The sequence below is a fragment of the Hippocampus bargibanti genome, linkage group LG05, assembly GCF_051943395.1.
Source record: "Hippocampus bargibanti isolate YZ-2025 linkage group LG05, ASM5194339v1, whole genome shotgun sequence".
Classification (NCBI taxonomy): Eukaryota; Metazoa; Chordata; class Actinopteri; order Syngnathiformes; family Syngnathidae; genus Hippocampus; species Hippocampus bargibanti.
Window position 1 is genome coordinate 4,548,600 of NC_142738.1, and position 21,401 is coordinate 4,570,000.

Here is a 21,401-nt window from a genome sequence, read left to right on the forward strand (position 1 = left end):
GAATTGGACACGCGTCGACACCGATGGCAACGGCATGCGCGTGCTTGGCCTTGTCTTCCGCTTACGCGCTCATACGCTTTCAAGCGCTTGGAAATCTCGATGAGCTCGCCATCTTTTTCCTCTGCGTGTTCTTCAGCTCGTTTCAAAGCCTCTTTAGCTTCTGTCGCTCTCATCTCGGCAGCGTCCCACTTGGACACGAGTTCCTCCATCTTTCTGTGCTGGACCAGTGCTTGAGTATCCATAAAGGGACCTATAAATATGATTTTTATGAAGAAGGCTCCGTTGATTACTCAGCAGGCTCATTGTTTCTTCCTTTATAATAATAATAATAATAATAATAATAATAATAATAATAATAATAATAATAATAATAATAATAATACAGTGAGACCTCAACTTACAAACACCTTATCTTACAAACTTTTTGTCTTACAAACGTCAAATTTATGAAAATTAAACCTTATAATAAGCACTATTTTCATAATACACACCCACCACGGCTGGCGGAGTGATCTTCGGCGGAAGCACACGACCGAACAGCACCAGAGGTTAAGTTACCAACAGTCCTTATGGAAGGTGACTCTCCTTCCATAAGCCATCAACGACCATCAAAAAGGTAAATAAAACGTTATTTTACAGCACAGTTTATTTCTTTAATTACAGTCCTCATGTAATGCGCCTCTCTTTCCAAACAGCAATTCCCTTTGACCTTCGACCTCCAACACCATTCCATCAAGCCATAAATGACCATCACAAATGTAAATAAAGTGACTTATTATACAATGCAGTGTATTTCTTTCATTACAATACAATAGCACATTTATTATACATAGAATAAGGTATGTTGTGTGTAGTTTTAAGGCTTATTTAGTTGAAAAGTATATTTTATGGAAACCCAGGAACGGATTATTCCCATTTTAATGGTTTCCTATGGGAGAAATTCATTTGAGATACACACTTTTCGCCTTACACACTCTGGGAACCAATTAAGTTCGTAAGTTGAGGTCTCACTGTACAGTACATTATATTTTAATCAGCTTTCAAAGCTATCAAGGACACTTTAATAAATAGGTAATAGATACCAAATAGCGAGCTAGATAGATAGATACCCAGATAGCTATCTAGATAGCCAGCTAGTGTTAGCGTTTTTTATCATTTAAAATACAGTAAAGTCTCGTTATATCGATATCGGATATATCGATAGTCCTGGTTATATCGATACTATTTCTATGCACACATGGAGAAAATTACATGCAAACAGGGTCGGATATATCGATAGTCCCGGTTATATCGATATTTTTTCGGACTCCCGAGAATATCGATATAACGAGACTTTACTGTAATGTACGGCATACTACAACTAAAACATCGCAAGGTCACTGCTTAAAGAGCTTCATTAATTATTTAGGAGGGCGGGGTTGTATTTTTTTTATGAATTTGTACTCTGTATTTTTGTTTGTTTTCAAAATTTAGCATTAAAATCTGCATTGGTGAAGCCCGAGTGTAATAAGTAGACTTTTCAAACAGCTCCAAATCAATTTCAAGAACCAATTTTTATCACGGTTTGGCTTTTATTGTGTTGGGACACTCAGATCACTCACTTCCGCTTCCGTTTTTGGGCACCTTCAGAGATTCCATGAAAAGTGTCTGTTTCTTCATTTCATCTGTGTACTGCTCCACTTGCAGCCGTAGCGTCTTAATCTGATTGTCTCGCTCCTCTACGGCCTGCCGAGCATTTTGTTTGTCAACATTTATCTTCATTAGGATACTGTGGGCATGTTGAGAAGAAGACACCATACCTGCTCCAGGGCAAGATTGTTGTTTCTGTCCACGTCCAGCTGGGCGAGGCGCAATTTTTGCTGAAGTTCGCAGATCATCTGCTGGTACAATGTAATCTCCTCATCCTTTTCTGACAACACTTTCTGTGAAGAAATATAAAACCATCAAGATTCCACAGCAGCAATGTGGGTTCACATGTCTACCTATATGTGAAGAAAATGACATTTGCAATTTCATGGATTTCTTCTGCCCTTGTGGAGTTTACTTGTTTAACCCCATCACAAAACTTTTAAATGAAATGTATTATGATTATTATTATTATTATTATTATTATTATTATTATTATTATTATTATAACGTCATTTGTCGGCAGTCAAGTTATTTGAATTAATATGTGATCCCATTAGTCTAAATTTTGTATTGTGATTGATTTTTAATAATAATAATAATAATAATAATAATAATAATAATAATATAATATATATAATAATAATATATAAGAATAACAATAACAATAATAACAATAATAATATATACGAATACGAATAACAACAACAATAACAATAACAACAATAACAACAATAATAATAACAATAACAACAACAACAACAACAACAATAACAATAATAATAACAATAACAATAACAATAACAATAACAATAATAACAACTATAATAATAAATGTCATTTCTAAGCGCCTTTCAAAACTCTCAAAGTCACTTTACAGGATCAGTTTTTCTGCCCTTGTGCAGTTTACTTGTTTAACCCCATCACAAAACTTTTAAATGAAATGTATTATTATTATTATTATTATTATTATTATTATTATTATAACTTAATTTGTCGGCAGTCAAGTTATTTGAATTAATATGTGATCCCATTAGTCTAAATTTTGTATTGTGATTGATTTTTTAATAATAATAATAATAATAATAATAATAATAATAATAATATAATATATATAATAATAATATATAAGAATAACAATAACAATAATAACAATAATAATATATACGAATAAGAATAACAACAACAATAACAATAACAACAATAACAATAATAATAATAATAATAACAACAATAATAATAATAACAATAATAATAACACCAACAACAACAACAATAACAATAATAATAATAACAATAACAATAATAACAACAATAATAATAAATGTCATTTCTAAGCGCCTTTCAAAACTCTCAAAGTCACTTTACAGGATCAGTTTTTCTGCCCTTGTGGAGTTTACTTGTTTAACCCCATCACAAAACTTTTAAATGAAATGTATTATTATTATTATTATTATTATTATTATTATTATTATTATAACTTAATTGGTCGGCAGTCAAGTTATTTGAATTAATATGTGATCCCATTAGTCTAAATTTTGTATTGTGATTGATTTTTTAATAATAATAATAATAATAATAATAATATAATAATATATAATAATAATATATAATAATAACAATAACAATAATAACAATAACAATAATAACAATAATAATATATAGGAATAAGAATAACAACAATAACAACAATAATAATAACAATAACAACAACAATAATAATAATAATAATAATAATAATAATAATAATAACAATAACAATAACAATAACAACAATAACAATAATAACAACAATAATAATAAATGTCATTTCTAAGCGCCTTTCAAAACTCTCAAAGTCACTTTACAGGATCAGTTTTTCTGTGGGTGAGCAGCAACAGCCACACGCGCAGCTTACTCAAATAGATAGAAAGCGAGCCAGCTAGCTAATAGATAGGTAATAGCTAGCTAGCTAGAAAGCTAGCCAGCTATAGAGCTAATAGATATACAGAGAGATAGATTGCTAGCCGGCTAGAAAGCTAGCTAGCCAGTCAGCTAATAATAATAATCATTTATAAGCACCATTCCAAACTCTCAAGGTCACTTTACAGTCACAGCTAGGATAAGTTTTTCTGTGGGTGGGGCAGCGGTAGCCACACGCGCCAGCGTTCACTCAACCCGGAAGTAACTCAAATACATAGAAAGCGAGCCAGCTAGGTATTAGATACCCAAAAGATAGCTAGCCAATAGACAGCTAATAGATACCCAGCCAACCAGCCAGCCAGCGAGTAGATTTTTCTGTTTATGGAATGAGAAATAAAAGGATTAATCCATCCATTTTGGATGGTGGCTTGATAAAATGGCCGCTTGAAAAACAAAATGGCTGACTTATCGCGTCACTGTAGACTTTTTGACTTATGACAGACCTGCCAAGCAAATTTAAGGTTACTAATTTAAACTGGAGTTAGGAGTTGAATTGCGAATCTTAATATAAATCTAAATAAATCTTGGTGGGAAGTAGATTATTTTTAAAGGTCCAACGAAAAAAAAAAAAAAACGAAATGATCGTAAAATGCTAACTTTACACCCAAATGGTAAATTTCTGTTTCAGTTGCATCCCAGCTTCTACATTACAAATTCAAACAAGCTCCGGGGATTCAAAAAAGTGTACCGCCGACCTTCCATTCCTCAACTTTAGCATCCACTTCTGCCAAAATGGGGTCATCCTCTTCCGCCATGTCAGTAATTTTCTGCGTCAGCTCTCTGACCTACACGAGAAAGCACACATTTCGGCAAAATTGAAAACGTGGATTAAAAAGTGTGTGGTTTGAGGACGGGGTTTACCTGCAGCTGTGCGCGATCCCTCTCCTTTCGCAGCTGGTCGCTCTCAGAGTCGCATTGGTGGACGGCCATCTTGATTTGGTTGTACTCATCGCTCATCTTCTCCATCTCCTTGGTGGATTCCGTTACACATTGCTGCATGCGGAGGTTGTCCGCTTTCAGCCGCAAGATTTCGTCCTCCGCTTGCTAAATGAAGAAATGAATAAATGATAAATGAATAAATGAATAAATAAATAAACAAATAAATAAATAAATAAAATAATAATTAAATAAATAAATAAATAAATAAAATTCAAAACATGCATACATAAATGCAGAATAAACAAAGAAATGTTTAAATATACAAATAAATAAAAATACAATAAATACATGCATCAATAAATGCATAATAAATAAATAAATACATCCATTCATAAATAAAAGCTTTAACAAATAACTAAATAAATAAATAAATAAATAAATAAATAAATAAATACACAAATAAATAAATAAATAAATAAATAAATAAATAAATGGAATTCAAAACATGCATGCATAAATGCAGAATAAACAAAGAAATGCTTAAATATACAAATAAATAAAAATACAATAAATACGTGCATAAATAAATGCATAATAAATAAATAAATACATCCATTCATAAAAGCTTTAACGAATAAATAAATAAATACACAAATAAATAAATAAATAAAAATGAAAACATGCATAAATAAATGCAGAATAAACAAAGAAATGCATAAATATACAAATAAATAAAAATACAATAAATACATGCATAAATAAATGCATAATAAATAAATACATCAATTCATAAATAAAAGCTTTAATAAATAAATAAATAAATAAATAAATAAATAAATAAATAAATAAATAAATAAATAGATAGATACACAAATAAATAAATAAATAAATACACGTCTGATCGCCAATGTAAAAACAAATAAATGATGAAATATATAAAACAAACAAACAAATAAATAAATGGATAAATAAATCAACAAAACATACAGAAATAAATAAAATAAATCAACACAAGCATAAATAAATGCAGAACAAACAAACAAATGAATAAATAATTCAATGCATAGTAAATAAGGCACATTAAATTAATAAATAAATAAATAAGAGGATAAATAAACAAATAAAGAAATACATTAAACAAAAACAAACAAATAATTACATACTTCAATAAAAACGGATAAATAAATCAATAAATAAATACAACAATACACGTCTGATCGCCAATGTAAAAAGGGAGTGGCGAGTGGGGTACCTGAAGGTCATCCATGCATTGCGAGAGCTGTCGGTTGGCCAAGATGAGCTTCTGTTGAGTCTCTGCCATATCCTCTTTGGACACATCAGACTCCTTACGCTCCAACTCGCCATGATAAAAGTCGACGTCCCGCTGAAGCTGCGTGTTCTGACCCAAGAGACGTTTACTTTTAGATGACATGGTGGGAAATGAGACTTTGGAGTTAAGCTTGAGCATTTTTTGTGTGGATGTATATACTCCTTGATTGATCCGCCAACTAAATTCCATTTCTTGTTTACCTCTTTTTTCAACAACTTCACGTCTTCCTCCGCAGACTCTGCTCGCAAAACTTGCTATGGAACAGAGATATGGTAAGATCGGTGACAATGACGAGCGATCCCTTCATTTTAATAATAATAATAATAATAATAATAATAATAATAAGATTAAGAAGAAGAAGAATACATTTAATTTATAGGCACCTTTCAAAACTCTCAAGGTCACTTTTCAGTCACAGGATAAGTAGAAGTAGTAGTAGTAGTAGTAGTAGTAGTAGTAGAAAAGTGGTAGTAGTAACAGTAGTAACAGTAGTAGTAGTAGCAGCAATAGCAGTAATAGTAGTGGTGCTAGTATTAGTAGTAGTAGTGGTGGTAGTAGTAATAGTAGGGTAAACGCAGTAGTGGTGGTGGTGGTAGTAGTAGTATTAGCAGTAGTAGTAGCGGTAGTAGTAGTTGTAGTAGTAGTAGTAGTAGTAGTAGTAGCGGTGGCAGTAGCAGTAGGAATAGTAGAAGCAGTAGTAGTAATAGTGGTAGTAGTAACAGTAGTAACAGTAGTAGTAGTAGTAGTAGTAGTAGTAGTAGTAGTAGTAGTAGTAGTAGTAGTAGTAGTAGTAGTAGTAGTAGCAGCAGTGGTAGTAATAGTAGTGGTGGTAGTATTAGTAGTAGTGGTAAATAGTAATAGTAGTAATAGTAGTAGTGATAGTGGTGGTAGTATTAGTAGTAGAGTAGTAGTAGTGGTGGTAGTAGTAATAGGGTAGAAGTAGTAGTACTAGTGGTAGTAGTGCCGGGAGTAGTAGTAGTAGTAGTCGTAGTAGTAGTAGTAGTAGTCGGAGTAGTAGTAGTAGTAGTAGTAGTAGTAGTAGTAGTAGTCGTAGTAGTCGTAGTGGTAGTAGTGACCATAGTAGTAGTAGTCGTGCGTGGTGGTTGTAGTAGTAGTAGTAGTGGTAGTATTACTAGTAGTAGTAGTTGTAGTAGTAATAGTAGTTAGTAGTGGGAGTAATAGTAGTGGTGGTAGTAGTAGTAATAGTAGGGTATAGTAGTATTTTGTCCACACCTGTATCGACACACAGAATGTATCAAACAAGGCATCCATTTGTTCATACCTTCTTTGCCATCTTCTTCTCTCTTTTTAATTCTTTCTTCAGCGTGTTGACCATGTCTTCCTTGCGCACCATCTGGCCTTTCAGCTGCTGGATTTCATTCCTCAGAAAGCGATTTTCCGGACCAGTGCCGGCGTACTAAGGTGCGGTTAAGTACAATGTCAGAGATGTTTGCTCGGACACTGTGAACAAAGGCTCCAACACAGGAAGATTGTCTTTTACTGCCGGCAGGGGACGTAGCCATCCATGACCGACACGCAAAGTCTGCAGCCCTCTACCAAGTTATTTATTGAGAGTATATGCAAATTTAAGTGATACATGAGTCAAAATAGTCTTCTTGATTTGAATACCACGCCCCCTGGACGTCCCAAGTACCAACAACTATTAAACAACAGAACGTAGACATTTTAATTGGTTGTCCTTCCCATGAACTGATAGATTTGCAATCTGGCTCATGACCTTTTCCTGTGAAGGAGTTTACCAAGTCCTAAATTAGTCCAAGACCAGATCTCCTACATGAAGATGACAGTTTAACAGGCTGTGTCTGTTCACCTCAGATCGACCCCAGATTTTCTATGCTTCTATTGTGGGCCTTCTAAGCATGAAACATTTAAATATGATAACTTCTGTTCTGTCTATTCTCTATCAGTGTGCCAACATATGATATAAATATGATATAAAATTCCACAGGTGAGATATGACCATCCTGACGAGACTCACCGTTAGTTCTTCCTCGAGTCTGGACATCTTGGTGAGAAGAGAGTTTTCTGCACAGCGAGAAGAATTATTGGAACTCATGTCAACATGGCGCTGTATTTCGTAAACCATTGAGTGATGCGTACAAACCATTTTTCTCTTGCTCTTCAACTAACTGTTCGGCCAAAGTCGCTTCCTGATTTTTCATCTGAGGAGATGGTGGTCGATAAGTGATTTCCCGGAACGACATCACATTTAAACGATGAAAAGGTTTCTTTAGCCATCATCTGTACTTCTTTGAAGGTGCCGGACGTTTCGCTTCTTATCCAAGAGGCTTCGTCAGCGAACTAAAATTTGCTGGTAGCTCTGGCACGATACATTGATACCTTGGCTTACGAACTTAATGGGTTCCCAGACAGAGTGTGTAAGGCGCAAAGTGTGTATCCCAAAAAATTATTTCCCATAGGAAACCATTAAAATGAGAATAATCCGTTCCCAGGTCCCCATAAAACATAATTTTCTCATTTTCTAGGCCTTAAAACTACACAAAATATACCTTATTTTATGTATAACAAATGTCCTATGGTATTATAAATAAACAAGCCTCTTGGATAAGAAGCGAAACGTCTGACACCTTCAAAGAAGTACAGATGACGGCTGAAGAAACCTTTTCATCGATGGGACCACTCTTGTACGACTCAGAGCTTACACAGACGTCCTTTTCCCAGATATTTGAGGTGAGACAACAAAGTCTGGTGTGTATCGGACCAGAGTAATTCCATTATTTTAATCACGTGTGAATGAGGTGTAGACTTAACAGAGGCGAGCACCTTGAGCAAGGCCTGAAACACTCGCAGTATGTGGACCACGTCCGCCTGAGCTTGCCGCTCCACTTCCAACTCTTCTGCCTGGAACAAAACATAAAATTCATTCCTGATACAAGTTGTTTTCGTCAATACTGTACTTAATTAAGATGCACTTGTATGTCAATATACATTGAATATAGCTAGCTATCTATCTAGCTATCTATTGGTTATCTATTAGCTAGCCAGCTAACTTTCTGAGTTATTACGGGTTGAGTGAACGCTGGCGCATGTGGCTGCCGCTACTCACTCACAGAAAAACTTATGTGACTGTTAAGTGTCCTTGAGAGTTTTGAAAGGCGCTTATAAATGAAATGATGATGATGATGATGATGATTATTATTATTATTATCATTATTATTATGAGATAGCTAGCTAAATACAGTAAAGTCTCGTTATATCGATATTCAAGGGAGTCCGAAAAAATATCGATATAACCGGGACTATCGATATATCCGACCCTGTTTGCATGTAATTTTCTCCGTGCGTGCATAGAAATAGTATCGATATAACCGGGACTATCGATATATCCGATATCGATATAACGAGACTTTACTGTAGCTCATGTCAGACCAAAACCTTATGAGAATGAAGTTACCGTTTAGGAAACATTACCTTGGTTGATGAACATTTCAGATGACAAATGGATGAACGTGACACTAAAGTGAGTCTGCATATGATTACCGAAGTGAGAAGGTGGATAAAACTGTCCAGTTCATCTTTGTAACACTCATGGAGGGTCGCAGGATCAAGGTTCTTCACATCACCCCATTCGACAGCGGCAGGCATTTTGAGCTCTGAAATGTCCGAAATATCAATTAAAGGACAACCGACACCATTTTTTTGTTTCCTAACTGACATCAGAAAAACGTTTTATAGCATCTAAAATGCCCAAAAACTTTCTTGTTACCCATCCAGTTATGAATATGATTCGAATAGTTCTGAAGAGGAAAGCATAAATGTTTGCAATCGATTAAAGAAGTCCTCCCGTATCAATTGGAGCAGTCAAGACTCCAATGTAGCGTCCCAGAAAATGCACAAGATGGCGCCCAAGCTCCGTTGGAAATGGGGTGTCTGTTGGGAATTTGTGTCAACTAGTATCAAATAGTTGTCTTGGTGCAACACACGATTCACTATCGCATTATCAACACAACGTTTTCAGACCAAACAAAGTACCCCAAAATGCATTGTGTGTCGCTTTCTCGGTCAGGGGCGTTCCTTCAGTGACGTCATGTCACGAATCGTCATCAACTCGAAAACAAGACTTTCTGAATATTTAGCGTGAGCCTTAAAACGTAAAATATAGCTATATGCCGTGGAATCTTTGTAAAAAACAATGAGTAGAAGTCATTTGAAGTGATTTTACAAATTATGGACGCAACTTGTCTAGAGGTGTTGGTTGTCCTTTAAAAGGGAATAAATTAAAATGACTTGTATTGAGGTTCTTACCTCAAGGTAAGAGGTTCTTTCTTACTTTTATCTTCAATTATTCCATTCCATCAAGTTCTGCTCTTAACTTTGATGAATCACACTATAAACATGAACTTTCCTCTTCTTTCCATAACTTTGCTGCTGTAAAATATACATTTCTTCACTGCGAGACTAATAAAGGCTAATCCAACCCAATCCAATCAAACACAACTGCCTATTTTCTTGTGGCTTTATCTTTATGACATCATGGAGACCAGGTTGGCAAAATGGATGACCTTCCTATGAAATTATAACATCTCAACATTAGTAATGCAGTGGTACATTGACTTTGAAGCATTCCAAGATTTGTCTTCATTAAAGACACGTAAGGTTTATATACGGATAGATGTTTAAAAACTCATTCAATAAATAATCACAAATAGGGGGAAAAATACATCCTTATTTGTCCTTATTTCCAAGTTAATGTTAGTATTTCAACATTATTCTTAAATGAGCAACAATGACTCAAACCAGGTCTTATTTAAAGCAGCTATTAATTTTGAAAACCATTCATGACATTGTGTCAATTGTTGTATTGTAATTGTATTATAGATTATAAACAATAGTTGACTTGTAAAGAAACTAATCGTGTCCCAAAACAGGTAAAAAAATATTAATTTCGAAGTAAAATTTGCTGGTAGCTCTGGCTACATGTATATATATATATACACACAGTAAAGTCTCGTTATATCGATATCGGATATATCGATAGTCCCGGTTATATCGATACTATTTCTATGCACGCACGGAGAAAATTACATGCAAACAGGGTCGGATATATCGATAGTCCCGGTTATATCGATATTTTTTCGGACTCCCGTGAATATCGATATAACGAGACTTTACTGTATATCATAGCACTGTGGTACACGTTAACATCATCTGTGTCAAATTAGCGAGCCATCTTTTTCCTCGGCAGGCTCAAATTAGTCGCTCCAAATTGACCTTTGACAAGAAATTCACAGTCATTAACAACACCCCACATATTTGTCTTCATTTGAGGAATAAAAATGTTTTTCCAGCTGGAAGTTCTTGTCTGGTTGTGATGAGAGATGATATCCAGAGTCAAGTATAGCAAAGAGGGGAGTACATGTTGACTCGTTTTTTTGGGCGTGTGACAATGAAAACATCACAATGAGAATCTCTTGGGATAATACGGTTATACATTTAAACAGTGTATACATCAACAATGAATTGGAACAAGTTTCGCTGTTAAAAAAAAAACAATAAAAATGCATCATTTAGTACCAAAATATTAAGACTCAGAATGACTTCTTTCAAGCAGGCAATGTTTTCAGTCAGGTTGAGCTATGATGGAATGTGTTGTACAGTGATACCTTGGCTTACGAATTTAATTGGTTCCCAGACAGAGTGTGTCGGGCAAAAAGTGTATATCCCAAAAATTAACTTCCCATAGGAAACCATTAAAATGAGCATAATCCGTTCCCAGGTCCCCATAAAATATAATTTTCTAATTTTCTAAGCCTTAAAACTACACAAAATATATCTTATTTTATGTATAATAAATGCACTCTGGTATTATAATTAAAGAAATAAACTGTACTGTATAATAAAGTCATTTTATTTACCTTTGTGATGGTCGTAGGTGTAGTGGCCTCTTGATGACATATGAGTGAAGTTGCCGTGCTTTCTCGGCGATAATACCATTACTCACACTGTCCCGTGCTAGCGGCTTTTCGTTAATCCAAATCTCCAGAAGTTTTTCAACCGCTTCTATTGCCTGAGACCGTTGCTTAGACAACACAGAAACACCGTTAGCCACACGTAGCAATGGTCGACTTAGCATACTGGTACTGGGATGTTAAATCAAACAAACGCACACCTCATTCGTGTTTTTCGATGATCTTCTTCTCGACCGTAATTTTCTTTTGTGTCCTCTTTGGTTTCACACCAGCCTGTGGTGGGGTCTTTTTCAGTCCCAAAAGTATCCACTCTATAACAGACCAAGTCTGCACTGAGTGCACTAGAAGAAAGTGTGTGTGGAAAACTAGTCCGCCAGCCACGGTGGCGCTGTTCGGCCGTGTGGTTTGGTGTTCTTCCGCCGAAAACTAGCAACATTGTGGTGCTCTGTGTGTTTCCCAAAAACTAGTTCGTCTGCCAAGATTGTAGTCTCGCGAATTTAATGTTCGTAAGGTGGAAAATTCGTAAGGTAAAGCGTTTGTAAGCTGAGGCATCACTGTATTTGAAATGAACTAACACGGCATCTTAAATGACAATAAACTTTGCTTCCGCTTGAAGCCGTGCCACAATGTTGTGTGTCATATTCCTGGCACCAATTGCAGAAATCCAACAAAAACAAATATCGCTTGTATTCACAAGTCAAAGTGGATATCGTGCAGGCCGTTGAAACAGTGTCCATTAAGTTGGGATAATGACATAAACAGACTCTTGCTGTTGTCGCCAGCCGCAACCGCTGACCCACCCACACGGACCGCCACTGGCTTGCTGCCCAGGTGACTGACCCCTGGTGGCCATTCCAAGCCTAGGTGGTGGCGGTGAACCTGCCAAAGAAAGATAATACAGTGATACCTTGGCTTACAAACTTAATTGGTTCCCAGACAGTGTGTGTAAGGCGAAAGGTGTGTATCCCAAAAATTAATTTCCCATAGGAAACCATTAAAATGTGAATAATTTGTTCCCAGGTCCCCATAAATCATAATTTTCTACTTTCTAATTTTCTATGCCTTAAAACTACACAAAATATACCTGATTTTATGTGTAATAAATGTGCTATGGTATTATAATTAAAGAAATAAACTGTACAGTATAATAAAGGCGTTTTATTTACCTTTGTGATGGTCGTTGATGGCTTGTTGGCATGGAGTGTCCGGTTTCATCAGCATTAAACACTTGATGAGGATACGACGTAGCCTTCTTCTTTCGCCATCTTGAGGAATAATCCCTTGTAGGTGCTTTCTCTGTGATAATTGTATCTAGTTCCTCATCAATTATGTTCTGTTTAGCTGGGTTGATAGCTTTTTGCATCAAGTGTACAGATAGATGGCTTGTGCGGGTTATTTGTGGAGCCTGATCGATGGGATATTTTAACCTTGCAGTCTACACTCTGCCTTTGAACTAACAAAGTTGAAACGAGTCCAAATTTCTCTGTTTTCTATCCATTTTGTCTCTGTCGTCTGCCTGAATTTCTTCACTCTCTCTCTTTCTGGAAACCCCCCCACTCACTGCTGCGTTCTTGACCAATCGCGTGGCTTTAACCGACGACTGGGGGCGGGGAATAGAGGACCAAAACAAGCGGGCTGCCATTTTATTGTTCGGAGAACGGGCTCGTTCGCGAACGACACATCACTCATTGTGGCAGCTGCGTGTGTATCCCGAAAAATAGTTTGTATGCCAAGGTAAAATTATCATAAATGTAACGTTCGTAAACCGAAAAGTTCGTAAGCCAAGGGGTTCGTAAACCGAGGTATCACTATACTCCTCAAAATGTAGTTGCAATGGCTTCTGTGGTTTAGCGACATGTGCCGCCAACTCACCTTAAAAAGCGAGCCGTCACCACAGTGCCACACAATTCCCTCTACGAGACCCTCGGGGTTGCTGCAGAACCACGAGTAGAGCTGCTCGAAGTCGACCGATGGAGGGTTCTGGATGCGGATGCTCCCGTGGGATACCAGCAAGTGGATCGGTTGCTTCTTAGATCCTAAGCCTGTTGAAATATGGTCATAAATTAGATTGGATTAGCCTTTATTAGTCTCGCAGTGGAGAAATTGACATTTCACAGCGGCATACTTATGGAAGGAAGATGAAAGGAAAAGAAGAAGTAGGAAAAAAAAATACAGGAGCTGCTGTAAAGGCAGCCACTCTCGCGGCGCCATCTTGAAGTCAAAAGAACAAAATAATATGACAAAACAAAGACACAGTCAATCAATCGTAATGAATTCCTCTTTGTTGTATGAAGCAGTTCTAGATGAAATAGGAGAGGATCAAAGCGTCCTTTTCACCAGTGGATGAGGGACGTCATGGTGAAATGTGTACGTCTGCTACAAATTAAATACATATATTCGTGAATGGCAGTGAATGAGTTCATGACTTGTAATGTAATGTAATGCAATATAATATAATATATTTTTTTTTTTTGTGTTCTTTTGACTTCAAGATGGTGCCGCGAAAGTGGCTGCCTTTACAGCAGCTCCTGTATGTTATTTTCCACTTCTTTCTTTCCTTTCCTCTTTCAAAACTTTGCTGCTGTGAAATGTAAATGTCTCCACTGCGAGACGAATAAAGGTAAATTAAATAATATAATATAATATAATACAATATAATATAATATAATATAATATAATATAATATAATATAATATATTATAGTATAGTATCATCATAATAATTAATAATAATAATAATAATAATAATATAATAATAATAATAATAATAATAATAATAATAATAATAATAATACATTTCATTTATAAGCGCCTTTCAAAACTCTCAAGGTCACTGGATCGAGGCCTTCAGTAGTGCTATGTCGGAATCAATCCAATCCTTAACTCATTCGCTGCCATTGCCGAATTAATCCGGGAATTGAAAAGTGTGATTTTTCTTGCTGAGCGGTCTCGATAAAGCGCTGATCAGACCTCTGGCAATGTTTTTACCTTTTGCATTTACCTTTTGCCCATATTAGCGCTTTATTACAGTTTCGGCTATCTATTTTTTTTAATGAAAGCGCTATATAAATCAATGTGTTTATGACAACAGAATCAAACTAACCTGAAACAAAAATTTAAAACAATAACAATGACTACCGTAAGGATTTCCATTGATGTTGGTGCCGATCAACTCCAGAGTTTGTTCCTGGAGGTCCGCTAGCGGCACAGCGGCGATTTCCAAGGTATCGTAGTCGTTATTGGCAGCGAGACGGAGAAGCAGCACAGTCCCAGCACCATAATCCACCGCGGATGAATGCCAACAATACTGCTTGTTGCCATCTTCTACCGGAACCCAACCTGATATTTACAGGAAGTGAGAGGTTTTGTTTTGGGGGGGGGGGGTGATTGACATGCTACGAATCCCCTTTCATAATGTCTATAAACCCAATAGACCTGGAATGTGTCCATGTTCATCTGGGACGGGATGACCGTTCTGATGTTGGACTCGGTGAGCCGGGATCCACGCGTCTGGCACCGTTTTAAAGTCTTCTTCTACATTCCATGTAAAACCTACAACAAAGTCCATAACAAAGATACTGAAATACATGACCTAGGAGCTACCGCTAAATCTCACTAGAACATATGAACAAAAACTGGAATTTACGGGATGTCTTGAGTTTATTTAATTAGTGACATTCAGTGTATTAGCTAACTAGCTATTTATTAGCTATACAACTATCTAGCTGGCTTGCTACCTAGATAGCTATCTAGCTATCTATATATTCACTGGCTATTGGCTATCTATTTGCTATCTATTAGCTAGCTGGCTACCTATGTAGCTGGCTATTTATTAGCTATATGGCTATCTAGCTATTTAGCTGACTGTCTAGCTGGCTATCTAGTTATCTGTTAGCTGGCTAGCTAGCTTTCTATCTATTGGAGTTACTTATTGGTTGAGAGCGCTGGCTCACCCACAGAAAAACTGATCCTGTGACTGTAAAGTGACCTTGAGAGTTTTGAAAGGCGCTTAGAAATGAAATTTATTATTATTAAAATAATTATTATTATGATTACTATTATTATTATTATTATTATTATTACTATTATTAATATTATAATTATTACTATCATTATCATTATTATTACTCATTATTATTATTAATATCATTATCATTATTATTATTATAATTATTGTTATTATTATTATTATTATTATTATTATAGCCAAATCAGGTATGGATATCAAGATAATAATAATAATAGTAATAACACATTTCATTTATAAGCGCCTTTCAAAACTCTCAAGGTCACTTTACGGTCACAGGATCGATTTTTTTTGCGGCTAAGAAGTGGCAGCTACATGCGCCAGCGTTCACGCAACCCGGAAGTAACTCAAATAGATAGAAAGCGAGCCAGCTAGCTAACAGATAGCTAATAGAGAGCCAGCTAGACAGTTAGCTAACTAGCTAGATAGCCATATAGCTAATAAATAGGCAGCTACATAGCTAGCTAGCTAGACAGATAGCTAATAGATAGCAAATGGATGAGTCCGTAGTTCTTTTTTTCTCGCTGTCGATTTATTATTTTGTCGCTGAAATGAGACCAATCATTCTTTAACTCATTCATGGCCAGATGTGTCAAAATGTGTCCACTCCAGTGCCAGGGTTTTTGTCATTGTCACTTGCATTCCAGGACTTTTTGGACTACATAAACATTCAATGCAGCGTAAGAAACCTTCGACTCTCTTCTTTCATCAGAAATAATAGTTGATTCCTAAGTTATATGGGTCTGGAGTTATATGAGCTTGAAATGGGGGCGTCTTTCCAAAATACAATGCAATACATACACAGGTAACACCCAACATACGACCAGCTCGACTTACGACCAGTTGTCATAAATCAACAACCTGATTAAAACAAACAGAGATATATTCACAAATTATTGTCTCTAAAACTCACTAAGTTACCTTTCGAGCTTCTGTGAGTGTATTGATATTTTTTGAATCTCTTCTCTGCTTGTTTATTGGCTTTCCTGTCCAGTCGAGCCCAAAGGTGCAGTTTACCTGAAAGGACAGAAGCGGGGGGGACAAATATATTTTACCACAATTGACCAGAATGTAAGAATTGTTTTTTAATTTTTTTTTTAAGGAATGGTCACCTTTGTAATGCGTAATGTAGCAGCAGGTACCGTCCAGTTTCTCCGTGGCCAATGCGCTGTTGATGTCAGCTTCCAGCACGGCAGGGTTCAAGATGGCGGTGGCGACCATGTTAAATGGCTTGGAAATAATAATAATAATAATAATAATAATAATAATAATAATAAACTGAACAAGGAAAATCTTTGACTGAATGTCACATTTTCATTTTTTTTTTCCCAGAAAGCAATGATGTTCAAATGTTCAAATAACATGTAATTAGGGTGTTCTGATATTCTATGTATTCCACTTTCGGGTTAGTGTATGTCAGCACCAGGTCGAGTATTAAACACCCATCATTTAGGTATGTGACAGTGACCTATATTCCACCGTGACTGTTTCACAGTGAACCGAGCGCACTCTGTACTCGCAGTTGTATATCATTATATTTTTGTGAAGTACGTAATCGTTTTTCGGGGGATTTTCCAAGCTATGGAGCTTATGATGACGTATTAGACACGTTTCCCTCTATGTTGGTTCTTGAAATTTTTGAATACGACAACAAGAAACGGGGGAAAACAATTTAAATGTACGCACTTTTTGCTCACTACAATTTATAAAGGTGAGTAAGTTGTATTTTTATAACTCATAGAAGTGGTAGAATATATATTTTTCTCCATAACAGCCAGGTTTCAAGCAAAAAGAAGCATTAGCATATATATTTCTAGAGCTCGCAATTTTCTTTCCTAGTATTCAGTGACAGCCATTTTTGATTTCCGACGAAAATCTGCCTGCATTCGATCGTTGATATTTGCTAATTCATATTTTGAATCTGTTCTTGTTTAGAATTTCAAAAGCTTTCCAATGGTACCTTACTCGTTAAGATATGCCAAGAATTAAGAAAGTTATGATAGTTTAAACTGTAATCAAGAACTCTGTCACAGATTTTCATTGTTTTAACAATGTGGAATTACAGGCAGAAAATCCCCTCATATTTCGAAAATTAAAAATTCCATTATTTCCATATTATTTGTCATAGAACAATAATCTATACATCATTTGAAAGCTATTAAATGCACTTTAATATGGTACTACAAAATGTGTGATGAATTATTATTGAAACATGTCACATTCCTACATCATTGTAATTGTATAAATGCGTCAGAAACAAACCACGATATATCATTTTGCAGGGTTTAGTGTGAAAGGCACCAATAAAACCAAGTCTTTATTTTAAGTGTTTTTGATTAAACACTTGTGAAAAATGCTAATTTCAGGCGGTGAGGTAAAACAATCTGCTAATGAATGGAGACCATATGCTTTCAACACAACAAGGTGGGCTGAAAATCGCGACACTTGTTCGAACGATAAGCAAAATTAAGACAGTTTCGATAATATTGTTGACTGAAACCACTCACAATGACAGACCATCATTCCGACGTTAACGTCGTTGAACGAAATTAGCTTGATCGACGCCTTTTCTCGTCATGCACACACTCACTTGGCAGTCACGTTTCTTGGATGGTTCTTCTTTGACTTCCGTCATAAAAACACACGATATCTTCTGCTGAACCGAGCCGAGACGTCGCATATTTCCAGTCCTGCAAAAATAATATAAAACTATTAAAATATACTGTAAGCAATTAGTATTAAGAGGGGAAATGGATATCCGTGTTTTGATTGAAAGCCAACATGTGTATTTCCGGACACGTGGCGTGCCCTGTCTTCTACGATTGGCCGTGTGGTGTTACGTCCTTTTTTGTGTTGTTCGCGCATGACAGGCGAGCCTTAATATCTGAAATACTCGATAATTTTTCGCTCCCGCGTGGTGGCATAGGCATTTTTACAGTCCTTCCAAAATAAAATAAAACTATTAAAATATACTGTAAGCGATTAGTATTAAGAGTGTTTTGATTGAAAGCCAACATGCGTATTTCCGGACACGTGACGTGCCTCTTCTTCTACGATTGGTCTTCTGGTGTTACGTCATTTTTTATTATCTCGCATGACAGGTGAGGCTTTATAATATCTGAAATACTCGATAATTTTTCCCCTACTTCGCGGTGAGATAGGGGTATCGCCAGTCCTGCCAAAATAAAACTATTAAAATAGACCGTAAGCGATTAGTATGAGGAGCAGCAATGGATATCAGTGTTTTAATTGAAAGCCAACGTGTATTTCCGGACACGTGACGTACCCCTTCTTCCACGATTGGCCATGTGGTGTTACGTCATTTTTTGTGTTGTTCGCCGACAGGCGGCTTGATAATATCTGAAATACTCAATAATTGTTCCCTCCCGCTCAGTGACGAAAGAGCAATTATTGTCTATTTTTTTGTTCTTGACAAGCGTGACATTTGACATTGATTTTCGGACATTTTTTTTCATCCTGTCCAGGTGAGCGCCACCTGTCTCGCCCGGCTGACCCACTTTGGTGAGGGGTCGCTTTTGAGGGACCACGCCCGGCGGAGTCAGCGAAAAGTCAGAAAGCAAATTAAATATTTCTGAATCACCCGGACTAGAATTAAGTCAACCATACAGACATTTCACATAGTTTTTATTGGTGTTCATTTTGTGACTTTATTGACATTGAAGCAGGTGCGCAATCATGAATGAGTACAAGGATGTTCACCAACAATGACTCAGCGGTTTTTAAAGGGGGAGATGAGGGAATAGAATTTAGGAGTAGGGCACTTTTGTATTTACTGAAAGGTTAAAAAACAAAAAACAAACATGATCAGCGTTATTTGTTTCACTTAAATTAAGGGATTGCTGCTGTATTACATGAAAACGGTAGTTAGGAATGGGGGCATTCATCAAGTGGAGTTGGCAGGTCAAAATTTTAGCACTATCGTGTAACAAGTTACCTCAAATGAAATTGGGTGACGAGGTGAAGTCAACCCACTAAATGTAACAGGGTAACATTTCAAATCAGCCATTGGAATGAACCTGTCTGTATTCGTCGTTTTCAAACTGGAATCTGAAGATTTATCGTGACACAAAAATCGGTTTTTCAAAACAGTTCGGGCCAACTAGATCGGAAACGAGCCTCGCTGAGTGCTGCTGTTTTGGTGAGTGACTTCCAATGAATGAAAAGAATAATAATGATTATACACTGTGATTTTTTTTATTTCTCATGTGACTAATTAGGGCCGTTATTTGAGGAAATACGGCGTTAAACACAGCGCATAGGCCTATCCGAAGAGGTAGAGTATCAGCGGTGACTGGTCGCAGAGGCATTTTTGGACGCAAAAAGGTCAACAGAGGCCATCGCGACCAATGACGTTACAGCCTTGACGGTTGCCCCCGGAGCGAGTTAAAAAGGAAAACGAAGTCATGCCACTCGAAAGGTGGAAGGGGGGATAAAAGGATTGGGATGTGGCGGGGTTGCCAGTTAGTGGTTAATGGATCAATCAATGAATGCAAAAGGAAAAGGCAAAATGTCATCTTGTGTGTGGTCGGTGCGTCTTTCAATCGCCGTCGTCCTCAGATTCTTCTTCCTCGGCTGTCTCCAACCACGTGAGCCATTGATTGACCTGTCGGAAGATTACGATTGGGCTATTTTTCAAATTCGTAAGAAGTTAAAAATAAATACAAATTGGTCATACATTTAATATTTGACTTGAGCTGCGTAGTACATTGCAAAAATCTATAGTTTTTTGCTGTCGCCATTATTTTTCAGAATACAGCGATACCTTGGCTTACGAACTTAATTGGTTTCCAGACAGAGTGTGTAAGGCGAAAAGGGTGCATCCCAAAAATTAATTCCACATAGGAAACCATTAAAATGAGAATAATCCGTTCCCAGTTCCCCATAAAACATAATTTTCTACTTTCTAAAATTCATGCCAGCGTTCATTCTACCCGGAAGTAACACAGCAGCAAAGTTGTTGTGTTTGAAGTTGTGAAAAATGGGGCAGGTAACTTTATGGCCGGGCAGGCAACTTTTCAGAGTTGTCTGCCCGGGTGTCCGCTAAACTTTTTGTCATGAGTTTCAGACACTGGTAAAACTAATGATTATTTAACTGACTAATCAAAAGTCAGATTTGTTTTAAATTTCCATCACTTCATTTCAAAAACACATGGACATTATTTCAAAGTGACAGTGAAGAAAATGGCCACATTTATGTTTTAGTGACTGATTTGATCTATGTACATTGTTTAAAAAAAAAAAATACCTGGAACAAAGCTTTTCCTTTCCCAGGGAATTCTTGGGTAATGTCTTCTTTCCATGCGAGGAAGGCTTCTTCTTCGATGATCTCCATGTCGTAGAAATTGACAAAGTAGCGCAGCAACATGCCTTGAAAAACGCAGCAGCACGAAACATTTTTGCGATGTTTCGACTGGGGGTGTCCTTAATAAAGTGACCCAGGGAGGCGGTGGGAGCGTTACCTTTGGGGAAGCCGTTGGCGTTGCAGTGCACCTGCAGGGCATAGAGGGCGCTGACCTGTAGCTGGGTATGGTCGTGCAAAAACTTTTGCATGACGGGTTTAAAGGCCAGGAGCAGGGTCTTCTCCTGCTCCAACTGCTCCTTGGAGG

The 21,401-nt window shown here is 36.6% G+C and overlaps 3 protein-coding genes across 5 annotated transcripts in view; all 3 read right to left on the minus strand.

Annotated features, from left to right (window-relative positions):
- Positions 1–9,761, minus strand: part of LOC148897573 (uncharacterized) — a 30,921-nt gene extending 21,160 nt beyond the window's left edge. The window contains exons 1-12 of the mRNA XM_088996145.1: positions 9,320–9,761; positions 8,603–8,680; positions 7,923–7,980; positions 7,797–7,843; positions 7,080–7,214; positions 5,998–6,051; positions 5,720–5,866; positions 4,450–4,632; positions 4,284–4,373; positions 1,800–1,922; positions 1,602–1,725; positions 66–250 (exon numbers count right to left, since the gene is read on the minus strand). Coding sequence (XP_088852271.1) covers positions 66–250; positions 1,602–1,725; positions 1,800–1,922; positions 4,284–4,373; positions 4,450–4,632; positions 5,720–5,866; positions 5,998–6,051; positions 7,080–7,214; positions 7,797–7,843; positions 7,923–7,980; positions 8,603–8,680; positions 9,320–9,496 — 1,401 coding nt within the window. The 5' untranslated portion in view covers positions 9,497–9,761. The remainder of the gene's footprint in view (positions 1–65; positions 251–1,601; positions 1,726–1,799; positions 1,923–4,283; positions 4,374–4,449; positions 4,633–5,719; positions 5,867–5,997; positions 6,052–7,079; positions 7,215–7,796; positions 7,844–7,922; positions 7,981–8,602; positions 8,681–9,319) is intronic.
- A 1,198-nt stretch (positions 9,762–10,959) lies between these two features.
- rlig1 (RNA 5'-phosphate and 3'-OH ligase 1) lies at positions 10,960–18,559 on the minus strand. Of its 2 annotated transcripts, none has more exons than XM_088996167.1 (7): positions 18,365–18,559; positions 16,887–17,004; positions 16,696–16,791; positions 15,183–15,299; positions 14,886–15,086; positions 13,621–13,790; positions 10,960–12,627 (listed from the first exon to the last, which is right to left on the minus strand). In XM_088996167.1, exons 1-7 carry the CDS (start codon positions 18,452–18,454, stop codon positions 12,439–12,441), a joined length of 981 nt encoding a protein of 326 aa, XP_088852293.1. In that variant the 5' UTR covers positions 18,455–18,559; the 3' UTR covers positions 10,960–12,438. The 2 variants fall into 2 exon arrangements, with proteins under 2 accessions (XP_088852293.1, XP_088852294.1); XM_088996168.1 differs by having other exon boundaries at positions 18,282–18,422.
- An 843-nt stretch (positions 18,560–19,402) lies between these two features.
- eif4g2b (eukaryotic translation initiation factor 4, gamma 2b) overlaps positions 19,403–21,401 on the minus strand; it is a 15,001-nt gene continuing 13,002 nt past the window's right edge. For both annotated transcript variants that reach the window (XM_088996744.1, XM_088996743.1), the window contains 3 exons: positions 21,255–21,401; positions 21,041–21,162; positions 19,403–20,398 (listed from right to left, as the gene is read on the minus strand). The exon at positions 21,255–21,401 is cut by the window's right edge and continues 62 nt beyond it. In XM_088996744.1, the coding sequence (XP_088852870.1) occupies positions 20,333–20,398; positions 21,041–21,162; positions 21,255–21,401 (335 nt within the window). In that variant the 3' untranslated portion in view covers positions 19,403–20,332. The remainder of the gene's footprint in view (positions 20,399–21,040; positions 21,163–21,254) is intronic.